Source organism: Porites lutea, chromosome 5 (genome assembly GCF_958299795.1).
Source record: "Porites lutea chromosome 5, jaPorLute2.1, whole genome shotgun sequence".
NCBI lineage: Eukaryota > Metazoa > Cnidaria > Anthozoa > Scleractinia > Poritidae > Porites > Porites lutea.
In genome coordinates, this window is record NC_133205.1 from 32217712 (window position 1) to 32230631 (window position 12920).

The 12920-nt window shown below is 37.5% G+C and overlaps 1 protein-coding gene across 1 annotated transcript; it reads right to left on the minus strand.

Annotated features, from left to right (window-relative positions):
* Window positions 1-109: 109 nt before the first annotated feature.
* LOC140938243 (uncharacterized) lies at window positions 110-11885 on the minus strand. Its single transcript, XM_073387749.1, has 8 exons — window positions 10700-11885; window positions 9167-9460; window positions 8508-8822; window positions 6419-6724; window positions 5705-5779; window positions 4664-4905; window positions 3904-4180; window positions 110-2182 (listed from the first exon to the last, which is right to left on the minus strand). The coding sequence occupies exons 1-8, from the start codon at window positions 11883-11885 to the stop codon at window positions 1731-1733; spliced, it is 3147 nt and encodes a 1048-aa protein (XP_073243850.1). The 3' UTR covers window positions 110-1730.
* Window positions 11886-12920: the final 1035 nt, after the last annotated feature.

Sequence of the window (12920 nt, forward strand, 5' to 3'; positions counted from 1 at the left end):
AAGGTCTTACAAAAGTTGTGGGGGAGGGGGATGTGTGGGTGGAACTCCCTTCTCCCATAATAATCCACAACACCAATTTTCGATCCTCATAAAAACAAATACTCCGCTCTCTAAGCTCAAAACGTTATATCTATTTCACGCTCAGACCTGACATGACATTACCTCTTTTACATGTTACAGACAGTCTTAATAAAACTAGAGAAACATTAGGCAACAATAACTCTTCACTGATTGCTGTTAACATTTTGCAAAGAAAAACTTGCATGTTCCTATTAGTCGCCTTTGTTCTAAAGCTACTTTTACAACAACAACAATAAATTATAATACAGCAATATCTACTTAACAACACGGTTATAAAATCAAGTCTTCCCAGGTCTTCTCATAGTGAAAGGTGGGTAGTGTAGTTATTCAACTTCATTATTAAAAAATATTTCCTAAGCATCTTTTACACCTGTTGGAGTTTCAGAGAGCCGTTGCAGTCTTTTTTTTTTCACCTTTTAGTCAAAATCTAAAACAGCGCATGTGTTTTCCTTCCCTGAGGGGGGACGCCTATCAAGCTGATCTTTCCCTCCCCTTGCCTTTGCACACACAACAAGTAAGGTACAACTGGAATCTATCTTTTCCCCCTGCACTAATTTACTGATATAAAATTACAATGTTTTAGACAAAATTCCCTAGTCTCTTAATTGTACGGTCTCAATTAGGTTTGAAGGGACCTCCAAAGACTCCTTAAAGGGGACTCCGATCATCACCACTTTTGCTTTAATTTTGGAAATATTTATATTCTACTGAGTCACTGAAGACCTTTCCGAGTCCGGCGACGTTCGCGATATCCCCGAAAAAAGAACGCCTGATATGAACAAGAGAGGGTGTTGGGAGAATTCAAGATAGGTATGCTAACCCAATCTATTGCTTTTAAAATGCTTTCAAAACAGATTTTCTCACTTAAATTGTCAGCTTAAGCGATAAACCTTTGATACAGGATGTCTTAAAGAATTTTCAAGTTTGAAATCTTGAAGAGTTGTGGGAAAATTCAGTAAACTTGACGAGTTTTAATCTGAAATTTTTTTCAAAAATCAGCACATGCAAAGCAAACCAAATGACGTCACAAATATGTTAAAATATTCTCAAGTAAAGTTAAACACATTCTGGCGGGGCAATCAGGGTGCGCATACTGTCTTGATTATTTTATAATTATGTAGTGGTTCAATTTGATCCATGGTTCAAATGTTATTTTTCTTTGTTCCTGGGTGTTGTAATTTATGATCCCCAGCTTTAAACAAGGATAAAGTCGAACATAACAGTTACCTAAGGTCAAAGAATCTGACATGTACAACTGATCGAGTTCTTAAAGGCACTTGTGCCCTGGCAAGACTGTTCTGCGCACTGTGTTCCAGAAAGCTTCTTACCCGAGAAAGGGGTAACTTGGGAGTACTTAGATTGTGAACCTTTTCTTCACACCTCCTTGAATCCAGTGCAGGCTTTAACTGAGAGTTTGCCAAAACTAGTGAAGTACTTTTTTGTTTACAATGGACCTCTTGCTAGTTCAGTAACATTGTATTAATTATATAGTTATGCTGTGGGTGAGGATTTTACTTTTCTGATACGAACACCTTTGTGTCAAGCATCAGGTTCTGGTCTCAGCTCTAGTCAATACTGACCATACTGAACATAAAAACCTCACACTGAAGCAGCACTAAATTGACAGTTATTGCTCAGCCTCCTGCTGCTTATTGAACATCTTTAATCCACTCCTCCAAGATGGCTGCCACATCTAAGCGTTCAATTTTATGAAGAATGTTTATCAACTGAAGAACAGTGACAGAAGTGTAATACTCTACAAAAAGTGAATCAGTTGGATTTCTGCGCTGTCCAATAAACTCAGTGGTATCTCTGTCCATACCAAGCTCTTCTGCCACCATCCGAAAATCATCAAAAGACCAGTCACGCCGTATGTTTAGCTTCATGCAAATCTTGGAGTAAATTTTAAGGGGTAGTTGCCTCACTTTCATACTCTCCTTCACCTCCTTAGAGTATCTCTCTGATTGGTGGTGTCCATGTGATTGCTGATTACCATATGTCTGCTGGTGTGTAGCAGAGGGAGGATGTCCAGCATATGTTGAGACAGGAATTTGTTGGTTTGTTGTGGGTAATTGAGAAGGGTAGCTTGGAACAGACAAATCTGAAGTTTAAAAAAGCGCACTTAGTCACTTCATTGTTTCATCTGTTATTACCATAATTGTAAATATGACTGTTACAATGTTTTCTATCAACCTAATTTCCAACAGCAATCTACATTCAACTGATTATTGTAGATAGGCCAGAACAGCAGGTGTTACAATTTGCAATAAATGCCTGCAATTTTTTTTCTCGCAATTTAGGGAGTTTTTTTGAAAACATTAGCCTTGATTTTTTGGGTTTACCAGAAAACAAATCCCAGCACACAAGCAGTGCTATTTTCCCCCAAGTCGCATAAAAATATTGGCACTTTTAACGTGCACGAGCTATTTTGAATGGCTGTCACGTGCGATTCTACTTAATGAAACAGTCTTTAACTCTGACGACTTGATTCTAAAAGTGTTCTAAGTTATTGATTCTTGAAAGAAAAGAGCCTTCACTTAAGGCACTAGTTACAAAACTAAAGAGGTCTTCATAAATTCATGTTACTATTATTACTGTGAAAAGCCAGTCTGCATGAGATATACAGTCATAGAGTTTGCACGTGAAAGTGTTGGACTTTGCCCCTTTCGTGGCTCGTACGTGAGGGAATTCGAGTTATCACAAAGTAATCCACTAAACAGGATTATAAAAATAACTCATGCACACAATTTGGACATGAAGGTGTTGGACTTTATCCCTTTTACAATTCATACGTAAAATAACGCAAATTTTTTACTAGAAAATTTGCTCAAACGATTTTAAGAAATCACCTCGGCTTTACAATATCTGCAGTTAAATTATGCTTCATGTAACGTTAAGGTTGATAGCCTAACATTTATTTCCTTCCAAGAAAATTAGCAAACTGCCGAAATATATTTCTTCTTAAATCATGTTATTCCGCTCAATAAAACAATATGCAATAATTGCAATTTTGTCGACTAGCTTCTTCCCATTTAATTCCCTGACGTTACTGTTTCTACTTAAGTTACGCATCTTTACTAATATAAATAAAATATGTTTCAAAAACAATAATGACTCTGAAGTAGCAAGCATGTTTCATGTTGTTCACTTGATTCATTTTTTTTTTGCTGGTACGGAAAAGGTCTGTTGAACTTTGTAAGCGAGAGAATAAAGCTTGTTTACAGGATCAACAATACTCGCCTTGCCTTCCAAACTTCTAAAACCACAATTTGTAGGCCGCACACTTCAGATTTAAGTCCAGATCTACATTTCAATTATTGTTTCATTGGAGGAACTTTGAAAAATAAATGATCTTTTACACTCTACCTTGAAGCAGGTGAAATACGTGTGTTGTACTGTTCGCGATAGCCGAATTAGGTCAAAAATCAGAGAAATGTCTTGAAGCAGCATCTACACTAACATATGGACCCTTAAACAGCTCCATCACTGTACTCAGCGTTTAAATCATAAAGATATTTCAATGTTATGCTTCTAAACACCTTTAGCCGTAATAAAAGATAAAAAAATTGTGAAGAATCAAAATGGCCGTCTCAAAGTGCCCTTGTTTGACCTTAAGCCGAGTAAATGTCATGTTAGATGCTAAAATCTCATTGGTTGCTACACATCAACTCAAAGTACCTTGAACCTTATTGGCCCCTGCAACAGACATCCGAACATACAAAGCCACAAAGCCACAAAGCCACAAAGATACATACGCTCAAACCACTGACATATGAGCTATTTTTTTTCAAAATAGCTCCATAAAAGTTAGAAAGGCTGTACCTGCTTCAAGGCTGACATAATGGTATTCATAAATATGTCCCAGTAAAAGTTCAGCCACATCGCAAGTAGTCGAATCAGGCTCTATTTTCACATCAAATTCAGGATGACTGCTGATGATATGAATAACACAGTTAAAATGCCTTGCTGCAGCTTGGAGAATCAATTGGTCTCCCCATGTACCATCCCTTGCCATCTTCTCTAAATATTCTTCCCATGTTGGATACTCCTTCTGGTCAACAAAGTTAAACAGGCTCAATGAAGATCCACTATCATAATCCTAAAGAAAAGGTAAAAGAGATCTATAATAACTTCTGAAAAAGGTAAGATGAGATCAGAGATAAAAAAGACTGTGTTCCTTGTGTTTGAGCCCAAATAGCACGCAAAAGGAAAGTCAGCAAGTGTAGTTTCCAAACTTACGAAACGATTTTCAAAGGTTTTTCTTCATTTATGTAAATGTGACCAGTACAGGCAGGTCTGGCTAGGATTTTAATCTACGAGTTCCCACTCTATGGTCCCTTGCCTTAACATCTGAAATGTAATTATTATTTTGGACAGTTTTTGAAATAATCATTATAATACAGTCAAACCTCTCCACAATGGCCACCTTGAGGACAGAAGAAAGTGGCCTTTGTGGAAGGGTGGCCGTTTTGGGGAGGTAAGGGGTGTAAAGAGTTTGATTCTTATTTGATTTATCAAAGCAAAGAAAAAGTTAGGCCTGCATGAAGAAATATAACTGTACCGCATAAAAAAAAATACATACAAAGGTTGGATGATCCTTGAGATACTGAACCAACTCAGTTCTCAATTCCATCTCTGAATATGTCGGTCCTTTCTTGATTTCCAGTTGGCGACACAGTGCACTAAACATGCAATTACCATTCCCTTTATTGTCAATAATCCTCAATCCCTTGGCTGCAGCTTTCCTTTCCACATCGGTAAATAAATCAGTTTTCTTGTGGCTCTTGTCTGGATAATGATGCAATTGCTGTAATTTCCATAAAGCTTGTTTTGATAAAAAGAGGAACAAAAAAGCATACTTAATTTCACTCTTCAAACTAGTGGTAGAAACAGAAAAGTGGTCCTGGGAGCTAATACAAACTGAGAATGACACAAGCAGTGTAATTGCATAAGAAGCCTGAAAAAAATTCAGGACTTCGACTTGATTTAAACACGTGACCTTGCGATACGCAATTGCACAAGTTGCGTTCACAACTGCGAGGATCATTCTTCATTTGATTTCACTTCCGCAGTTCTCATATATGATTTATTTTATATACAATTGTCACATTCCATCTCTATCACAGGAACATATGAACACATAACTGACAAGCTCCAGTGCCTTCATAGCTTAGTTGGTTAGTGTGTTGCACTGGCAAACATATCTGTAACATGAAAAGTGATAATAATTATATACCCAAATCACATTTTTACTGTAACTTATTACCTGTTTGCTTTTTTTTATAACTTGAAGGGCAGTGAAATTCTATAACCATTGTGCAATATTATTGACATTCATTTACCAGAGTTAGTAAAGCAGCACTGAGATCCTTGTTGTGGGCCCCAAATGGACTCAACGAATTACAGGAAGTGCATTTCAAATTTCCCTTCAACTTGATAGGCAAATCAACGTTGCCTTTTAAAATAGGCCAATCATTGTCAGTGCATACTTAAATCCTTGTATACAGGTGGGGACCCAGAACAAAGATTTCGGCACTGTTTTGCTGCCGGACTTAAGCAGAGGTTTAGTTTTGTCTGATTCATAGGCTAAAATGTGTGTTACTGAGTAACAAGAAAGCTTTACCTGTAGACTGATGGGTTGGACCATCTACTTGCTCACTACAACTCTGTCTGGAATCAGCTTCATCTTTCCCGACAACTGTGAAACATATAGCAAAACAAAACCTTGGTCATTCTATAGGACTATTGACTGCTTAATTCTTACAATGAGTGACATGTAAGCTACAGTTTGCAGTTGCACAATGTCGTCCAACTATGTTTGGCTGCAATTAATATTCTGCTCATGCATAAACGAAACAACACTTTTCTCCTCCTTACGATTGCTCTTGAGTGAAAATGACAGATTGCTTCACGCTTACGGCATCTTACCGCTTCCCAAAGATATTCATTCAAAACAAACTAGGTGATTGAATGATAAAACAATTACTGAACTCCGGTATTGCAAAATATTGTGATAATTTGTGTCGTGCAGATCAATTGTTTGCCTCAGCCTTCAGCTTCAGCAGATAATTGATCTGCTTGCCACTGACAAATCACCATATTTTTACTCAACCTTGTCGAATAATTAATTTTTCCCTGTTTGATTGAACCTTCCTTTTCAGTTTTTTCCTTCAACTTTGCTTGTGGATTTTTTCTTGCTGACTAAGATATACATGTAGTCCTTCAAAACTGAACATTCCCTGAAAAAAGAAACGAATAGCAGGGCTGCAAGTAATTTTTTTTCTTTGCAGCCCTAGAATAGAATCTGCTAGCCTAAATGAAAAATAATGTGACTTACCACCAGCAACTTCTTGTCTTACAAGATCCACCACATCATAGCGATCAATTTGCTTAAGGCCAGTAAGCAAATCCTTCACAGTTAAATTTGGTTTCCACCGCTGAAGCCATTCAAATAACATCTTAGTGGGACTCTTAGCTGAAACTTTAGAGGTGTCAAATGCATCATATTCCTCATGAGGAATTTCTAACCTGTAAGCTAAATTGCGCCAGTTCTTAACAGCTCTCATTTCTTTGTTTAGGCGTTCTCCAATATCTGCCAAAAGTTCGGAACCATCAACAGCAACCTTCCTTACCAAAGAAGAATCTATTTTGAATAAAACAAATCATGACCAGGGTTAAATGAAATATTTCTGGTGTGAGTACATTGAAATTAGGAAGTGGATATTTTTGTACCGGTAAATGACTCTGGATACCGTAATATGTAGTTACAGAGAAAATCCATACTCCCCACGGAGGGCAACGGAAATTCAGAGGGGAGCGGGGCCCAAAAGGAGGCAATTTCCAAGGGGGTGGGGGGGGGGGGGGGGGTTACCTCTCAAGTCTTTTTTTTTTTCCCAGGGCTCCAAGTAAGATTGATGAGCAAGCTATCAGTTATTTTACTGTTAATCAGTGTTTCAAATCAAAAATTATTGTTTTGATTCATAAATGATCTTTTATTTGCGATAGACTGAGTGCTTTTTTCACAGCTTGCACGATAGTTTATGTAACAAGATTGCCATCAGCTCATAAATAAACTTCCGGTTATCTTATGTTACTTTGTTACACAATATATTGTGGTATTCAATGCAATGTGGTCATGTTCTAATAAGCCTTCTTCTAACGTGTTTTTAACTGAAAGGAAGTAATTGAAGTTCACTGGTTTGAGAGATTGCATCACTTGTGTTGTGTACGGCCGTACCACCTCCACAGTTCTCAGTGACTTACTGTTAATAATTAACCAAGAAAGACCTCTACGCACAAGGGAAAATTGAGACTATTTGACACTGTATTAAGTAAAACATAAATAAAAAGATTTTCCCTCTTTATCACGCAAACAATTATTTTTTTGGAACTACACAATATAATAATTTAGTCAGCAACAACTTTGCCTTATTTTTTTATTTACCTGGTGGAAGTAATAGCACTTCCTTCTGTTTTCTAGCTCAGGTATGCTACTGAAGAAGTAACAGGGCTGTACATTTTTGAGTGAGCACATCCTACATAATTTTGTCTTATTTGAATGTGGTTAAAAACAGGGTTACGAAACAGTCTGAGGTTGCTGTCCTGGTACATGTATGTATTAAGTACTGGTCCAGATAAGAACGAAACTTTACTATTGTCTCTACTACACTTCTGATTGGTCCAAACATCAAATTTTAAATAATCACAAAACAGCATGGATGTATATTAATCCCTTGTTATTTATAAACCAACTTCCTTATGACAAAATCTCGTCTGAGTTTGCATTTGTATGTTACACAGAAACCCTATGTGAGGGACATGTAAAATTGTAAACTTTTCTCAGCCATTGTTTGAAACTCCTATTACCTGGTTGGAATCTTTCAACACAACAAAAACCCTTAAAACATTGAGTTTTTAAAGTCAATTATTTCCTAAACTGCCTTTTTGTACGTTATGCATTCTCTGTGTGAAAATAAAAACATTCCTATGTGAGGAAAGTATATTACACCATAACAAAATAAATTGCTTCCCACGATAAAGCAGATTTTGATTCCTCAGCAACACCCCTACGTCTTGCACCCTCTCATACTGCCTCTTCAACCCACTTAAGGTTTGTTTACCTTTACTTGTGAAAAAAGGCTGTGGAGGGGGTGGGTTGGGGATTCTATTAAGGTGGGGTTTACTGTGCTGGGTTCTATTTGCAGGTACAGCTGTGAGTCCAATTATATAAGGTGTTATGACTGGGGCTAAGGTTCCAGTTACAGGACATGAAGTCATACTTGCACACCTGCAAATTAAATCCTCTGGGATCTACAGTACATTTAAATCAAGACCGAATGATAATGTACATGAAAGAAAACTTAAATTAAAAATAGAGAAGAAAGAGAACACAACATCAACTGTTTATAACCAAACAAAACACAAACCTTCACACTTGTGCTTTTTAAGGATGTTTACTATATCCTTCCTTTCCATTTTAACAAAGTGACTGCGCAGTTCACCCATGGTCAAATCTTTAAGACCATCAGCAGTACTCATGTGCTGGAACAGTGCTGCTGTGGGGCCTGAGCCCCTGGATCCAAACTGTTCAGTCACTTGCTTTCTGATTCCAAAGTGTGTTGCCAGTGATTTCCAGTTGCCAATTGTTCTAGACTCTGTATCAAGCTTTGATGATAGCATGACAATAAACTTTGGTCGGCCAGATATCAGGTCAGCTACCTTTTCCTCGTCACGATACCCCCCTGTAAGAAGAGAACATTGGCAGGTATCATTTCACTGAAGAAACATAGGCAATGCAGATTACTTCATACATGTATGTACATGTATAAGACTCACATGTAGTGCAAAAATACTGTAACTGACACTATCTTACTTTTATATTGCATGCTTTGGACTTTTATGTACCTCCAAGTTCTTCAATTATTATTTAATTTAATTTAATTTAAGAGTAAAGGTCTTTAAAAATATTCATGTAATAAAAATGTCATTGAGTTTGCCTGGTTATCTTTGACATAGTGGAGATGTGCAATACTATAAGCAATCATCTTCACCACCTGTGAAATAAAAAATTGTTTTGTCTTAATACCTTTTATTAAACTGTCAATTACATCATTGCGATATATCTTTGCCAGTTTGATCTTCAACTCTCTAACTTCCAAATCCGGATGCCAGTTTTCAGCAAGATAGTTAAACATATCCTCAGTAGGGCTGTGTTCAGTGAACATGTCAAACTTTCTTGTTTCCTCAGCAGGTACATTCAAAACAAATGCTAAGTGCTTCCAACACTTGATTACTCGACTTTCGCGGTCCAGGTACTTCGAAAGTTTCTCCAAAAAAAGAGTGTTATCAGTCACAGCCTTTGAAATTAATTGATCATCAACTGATGGGAAAGAAACACAATCAATAACCTCTCATAGTAAATGATATATCAATATTAAGTCATTAACAAGCCCTCTCAGGTGAACTGGTGACATCACTGAGAAAACTGGGAAAAAAAGTATGCTGTATTTGCAGAACAGTGAATGCAACCTTGAACTTTGTTAAGGAATTCTTTCTACCCTTAAAATGTTTTTCTCCTTTACGCTGTTAGGTTACTTAACCACTGACTGACAGCAGATCAGTAGGTCCTATATTTGTGTAGTATGACAACTTGTAAATACAGTAAACACCTGCTAATAAATTATATGATCAACATGTCACGAGCAGGGGACAAAGAAAAAATCTGAGTCCACGACAGGAACTGAACTTATGACCTTTTGTACACCGGTCGGATGCTCTAACCACTGAGCTATGAAGGACTTATAATTTGCCCAGCTTGGCACAAGTCCTTCATAGCTCAGTGGTTAGAGCATCTGACGGGTGTACAGAAGGTCATTAGGTTCCTCTTTTTGACTCAAACCTGGCACAATAATTTGCATGGCTGATTTTTTCTTGTCCCCTACTCATGACATGTTGATCACATCACTTCTCATTTTCTTTTTCGAGCTTAAAATTTACCATCTTTATTTATTTATCAAGAACCTCCTTTTTTTTAAATCTGGCAAAATAGGTTCTTGTATTTTGTGGTACTCATTGGCAATTTAGCCTAAGTAGGTTCTTATTTTTTATGAAGGAGCTAAAAGATTGTTGATTACCAGAAAAATAAATAAACTTTCTATTTTATTCACAATTGTATTGACCCTGACCCTCAAATTTGTGTGCAGTTTACTTACCTATGTTCTTATTATACCTACATTTACAACTCAAAGTTACACTCCTTTGTTAAATCGTTTATCATAATTTACCTGTAACCCACATATAAGAACCTGCTTGATGTTGCTTGGCTAAACAGGTTCTTGTATTTTGGGGTATTAAAGTGGCAAATTTCTGCCAGGAGGTACTTAATCCACAGTTCCTTATTAGTGGGTGTTTACTGTGCTTTCAGCCTTTCAGTAGAGTTCAGGGCTGTGCTCTAACAGCACCCGGTGGTCCCTTGCACATTACGTTTGCTCTCAAGTGACTAAAAATTATAGCACAAAAGTATTAAAATGCATTAACCATGCACAAAGAGTTTAGCGCAGTAATAAAAATGCCACATGCAAATTTGTGTGTATCATCAGAGATTTCTTAAATTACTCACCTGTTAATTTATTTGCTTCCTTTTTTTGATTTGAACCCGGCGCAACAATTTGCATGGCTGATGGTGTGGCTGATTCAGGCGTTGACGTTTGACTTGGAGGAAAGGACGGATATGATGAGGAGGAGTCTGTGATGTTCCCAGCATATGGAGAATCCATTTGCGCAGCATTGCTGCTTAAGTCATCTCCTGTTGAAGGTTTTTTGGGCCTGGATTGTATCGCTAAATATCCATGCTGAGCAACAGAATTAGCAGCTAAAGATGAATCAGGAACAGCAGTAGACGAAGTGGCTGTAGCAAGGTGACCTGAAGAAGTGCCTTCAACAGACCTACCACGGACACCTTCAGGGGCATGACTGGGAAGCAAACCATGATCAGTTTGACCAGAGTCCTCAACAGTATCTTGGTCAACTAATGGAGCAGCCTCAGCTGCAAGTTCCTGTTGACGACCACTTGGTCTATTAATGTGAGAAAAACCATTATCATCAATTCTTGAATGAGCCCCTCCAGAAGTATTGCTACAGTCCAATTGAGGATCAGTGACCAAACATGAATCAATCACTGCCTGGCTAGGTCCTCCACATGGAGTGTCCCTTTGGGCCACTTGAGAGGTGTCTCCCAAAACATCCCTAGAAATCAAAGCTTGTTCAATATCTATATCAGTTTCATTGGTTGTTGTTTTACAATGAGAGGTGTGACTGCTAACTCTATCAGTTTCCCGCTCAGAACATTGAGAAGAAGAAGGTAAAACATGACTGACACTCTCAAGATGATTACGGGAGCCATTTGGACAGTTTTCATTTTGAATTTTATATTCTGAGCCATCCTGTACAGTACCATTACTGTTTAAATTGGCATCAAAATCTTGATTAGCAAAATTATCAGCAGTATCTTGAGTAACAGGCATGGATCTACTGCCAAACTGCTGCTGTTTGCCTTCCACAACACCTTGATCACGTTTACTTGTAGCCTTTGAAAATTCTTTTAACATCTTTTCTTTTCTTTTTGCTTGATCATCCAAAAATAACCTTCTTCCTTCTTGCTCCAAGTCACCATTTTCCATTTCTTGCACTCCAGCGGCAGAGGTTATAACCTTATGAACACTTTCCTTTGAACTTTTTGATATCTTCTTTTTATTCTCTTGACTTCTACTCTCCTTACTGTGATCCTTTCCCATTAGTCCATTCATGGGTGCAGAGAAGTTGAGCTATTCACGTTCCATAGAAAACAGCTCAAGATTCATCTGAAATATGCAAAGGTGAAAAAGGTGAAGAAAAACTCCACAAAATCTTTTGGGCTCACTGTTAGTCAACTGCGGGTAAATCACAACCAATAGTAAGCTCATAAATGGCCAACAGTTGTCCAACTGTTTGCAGTCAGTCAACTATCAACTACCTGTATCAGCTGACAAAAGCATGAGTTAACTGGTTCTCAGCCAGCTTTATTTATCTGAAAAGCAGGCAAAATACATTCTACAATCAGAGACAAAAGGAGTTGAGACACTTCACCTACAACTGGGCTTTTTTATGTTTTACTAACTTCAAAAGGAGGAAATATACCTTTTCCTCCCCCATCCCCTCCATGCAATGTTGTGCCGCTGTTTGAGCTACCTATAGAAAACAACAAACACCCCAACCGGCTTTGAAAGGAGGTGACAGGGCAGGGGCGCGGATGTCTCAACAATTTTGTCGCCAATTGCAGCAGCCACCTAATAAAAAAAAGTTCAATTTGCATATGATAAGTAAGTCAAGCATAGACATATGGTTAGAAGACATCTTATATGAAAGCAAATGATGCATCAGTCACTTGAAATGCCTGTCCCCCAATTCCCAGTGCATAGTGGGCAATTAAACATTACAGATTACAAAGAAAATCAGATTTATAGTTTTTTGTACTAGCCTGAAAAAATGAGTTATTATTATTTATTTATAAATTAATAACATCATTAGGTAATAGACCTTTCCACAGCTTTTTCAACTTTTGACATGGATAAATCAGAAATAATATATCGACTCCACTGGAAAGAGTGCTAGAATTGCCAAGTTTGCAGATGGTCTGTTAAAACTACACAGACATAGTAAAATTTTAGAGATGCTTGTATGGTGGAAGGGCTCAAACCCCACCATACAAACATCTGTAAATTTTTGTAACTTTGCGAAGCTATATCTTAGCTTGTTTAAGACGTATCACTCTCAAACTTAGCCAGTTTACTAATTTTATATGT

What these genes read in the sequence shown, in the direction of transcription:
- LOC140938243 (XM_073387749.1), bottom strand. Translation starts at nt 11,885, where the DNA reads ATGAATGGACTAATGGGAAAGGATCACAGTAAGGAGAGTAGAAGTCAA. An exon ending in AATTGACAGTTTAATAAAAG is followed by an intron (nt 8,823 to 9,166) that starts GTATTAAGACAA and finishes CTCTTCTTACAG; the next exon opens with GGGGGTATCGTGACGAGGAA. An exon ending in TAAAAAGCACAAGTGTGAAG is followed by an intron (nt 6,725 to 8,507) that starts GTTTGTGTTTTG and finishes TATTCAAAATAG; the next exon opens with ATTCTTCTTTGGTAAGGAAG.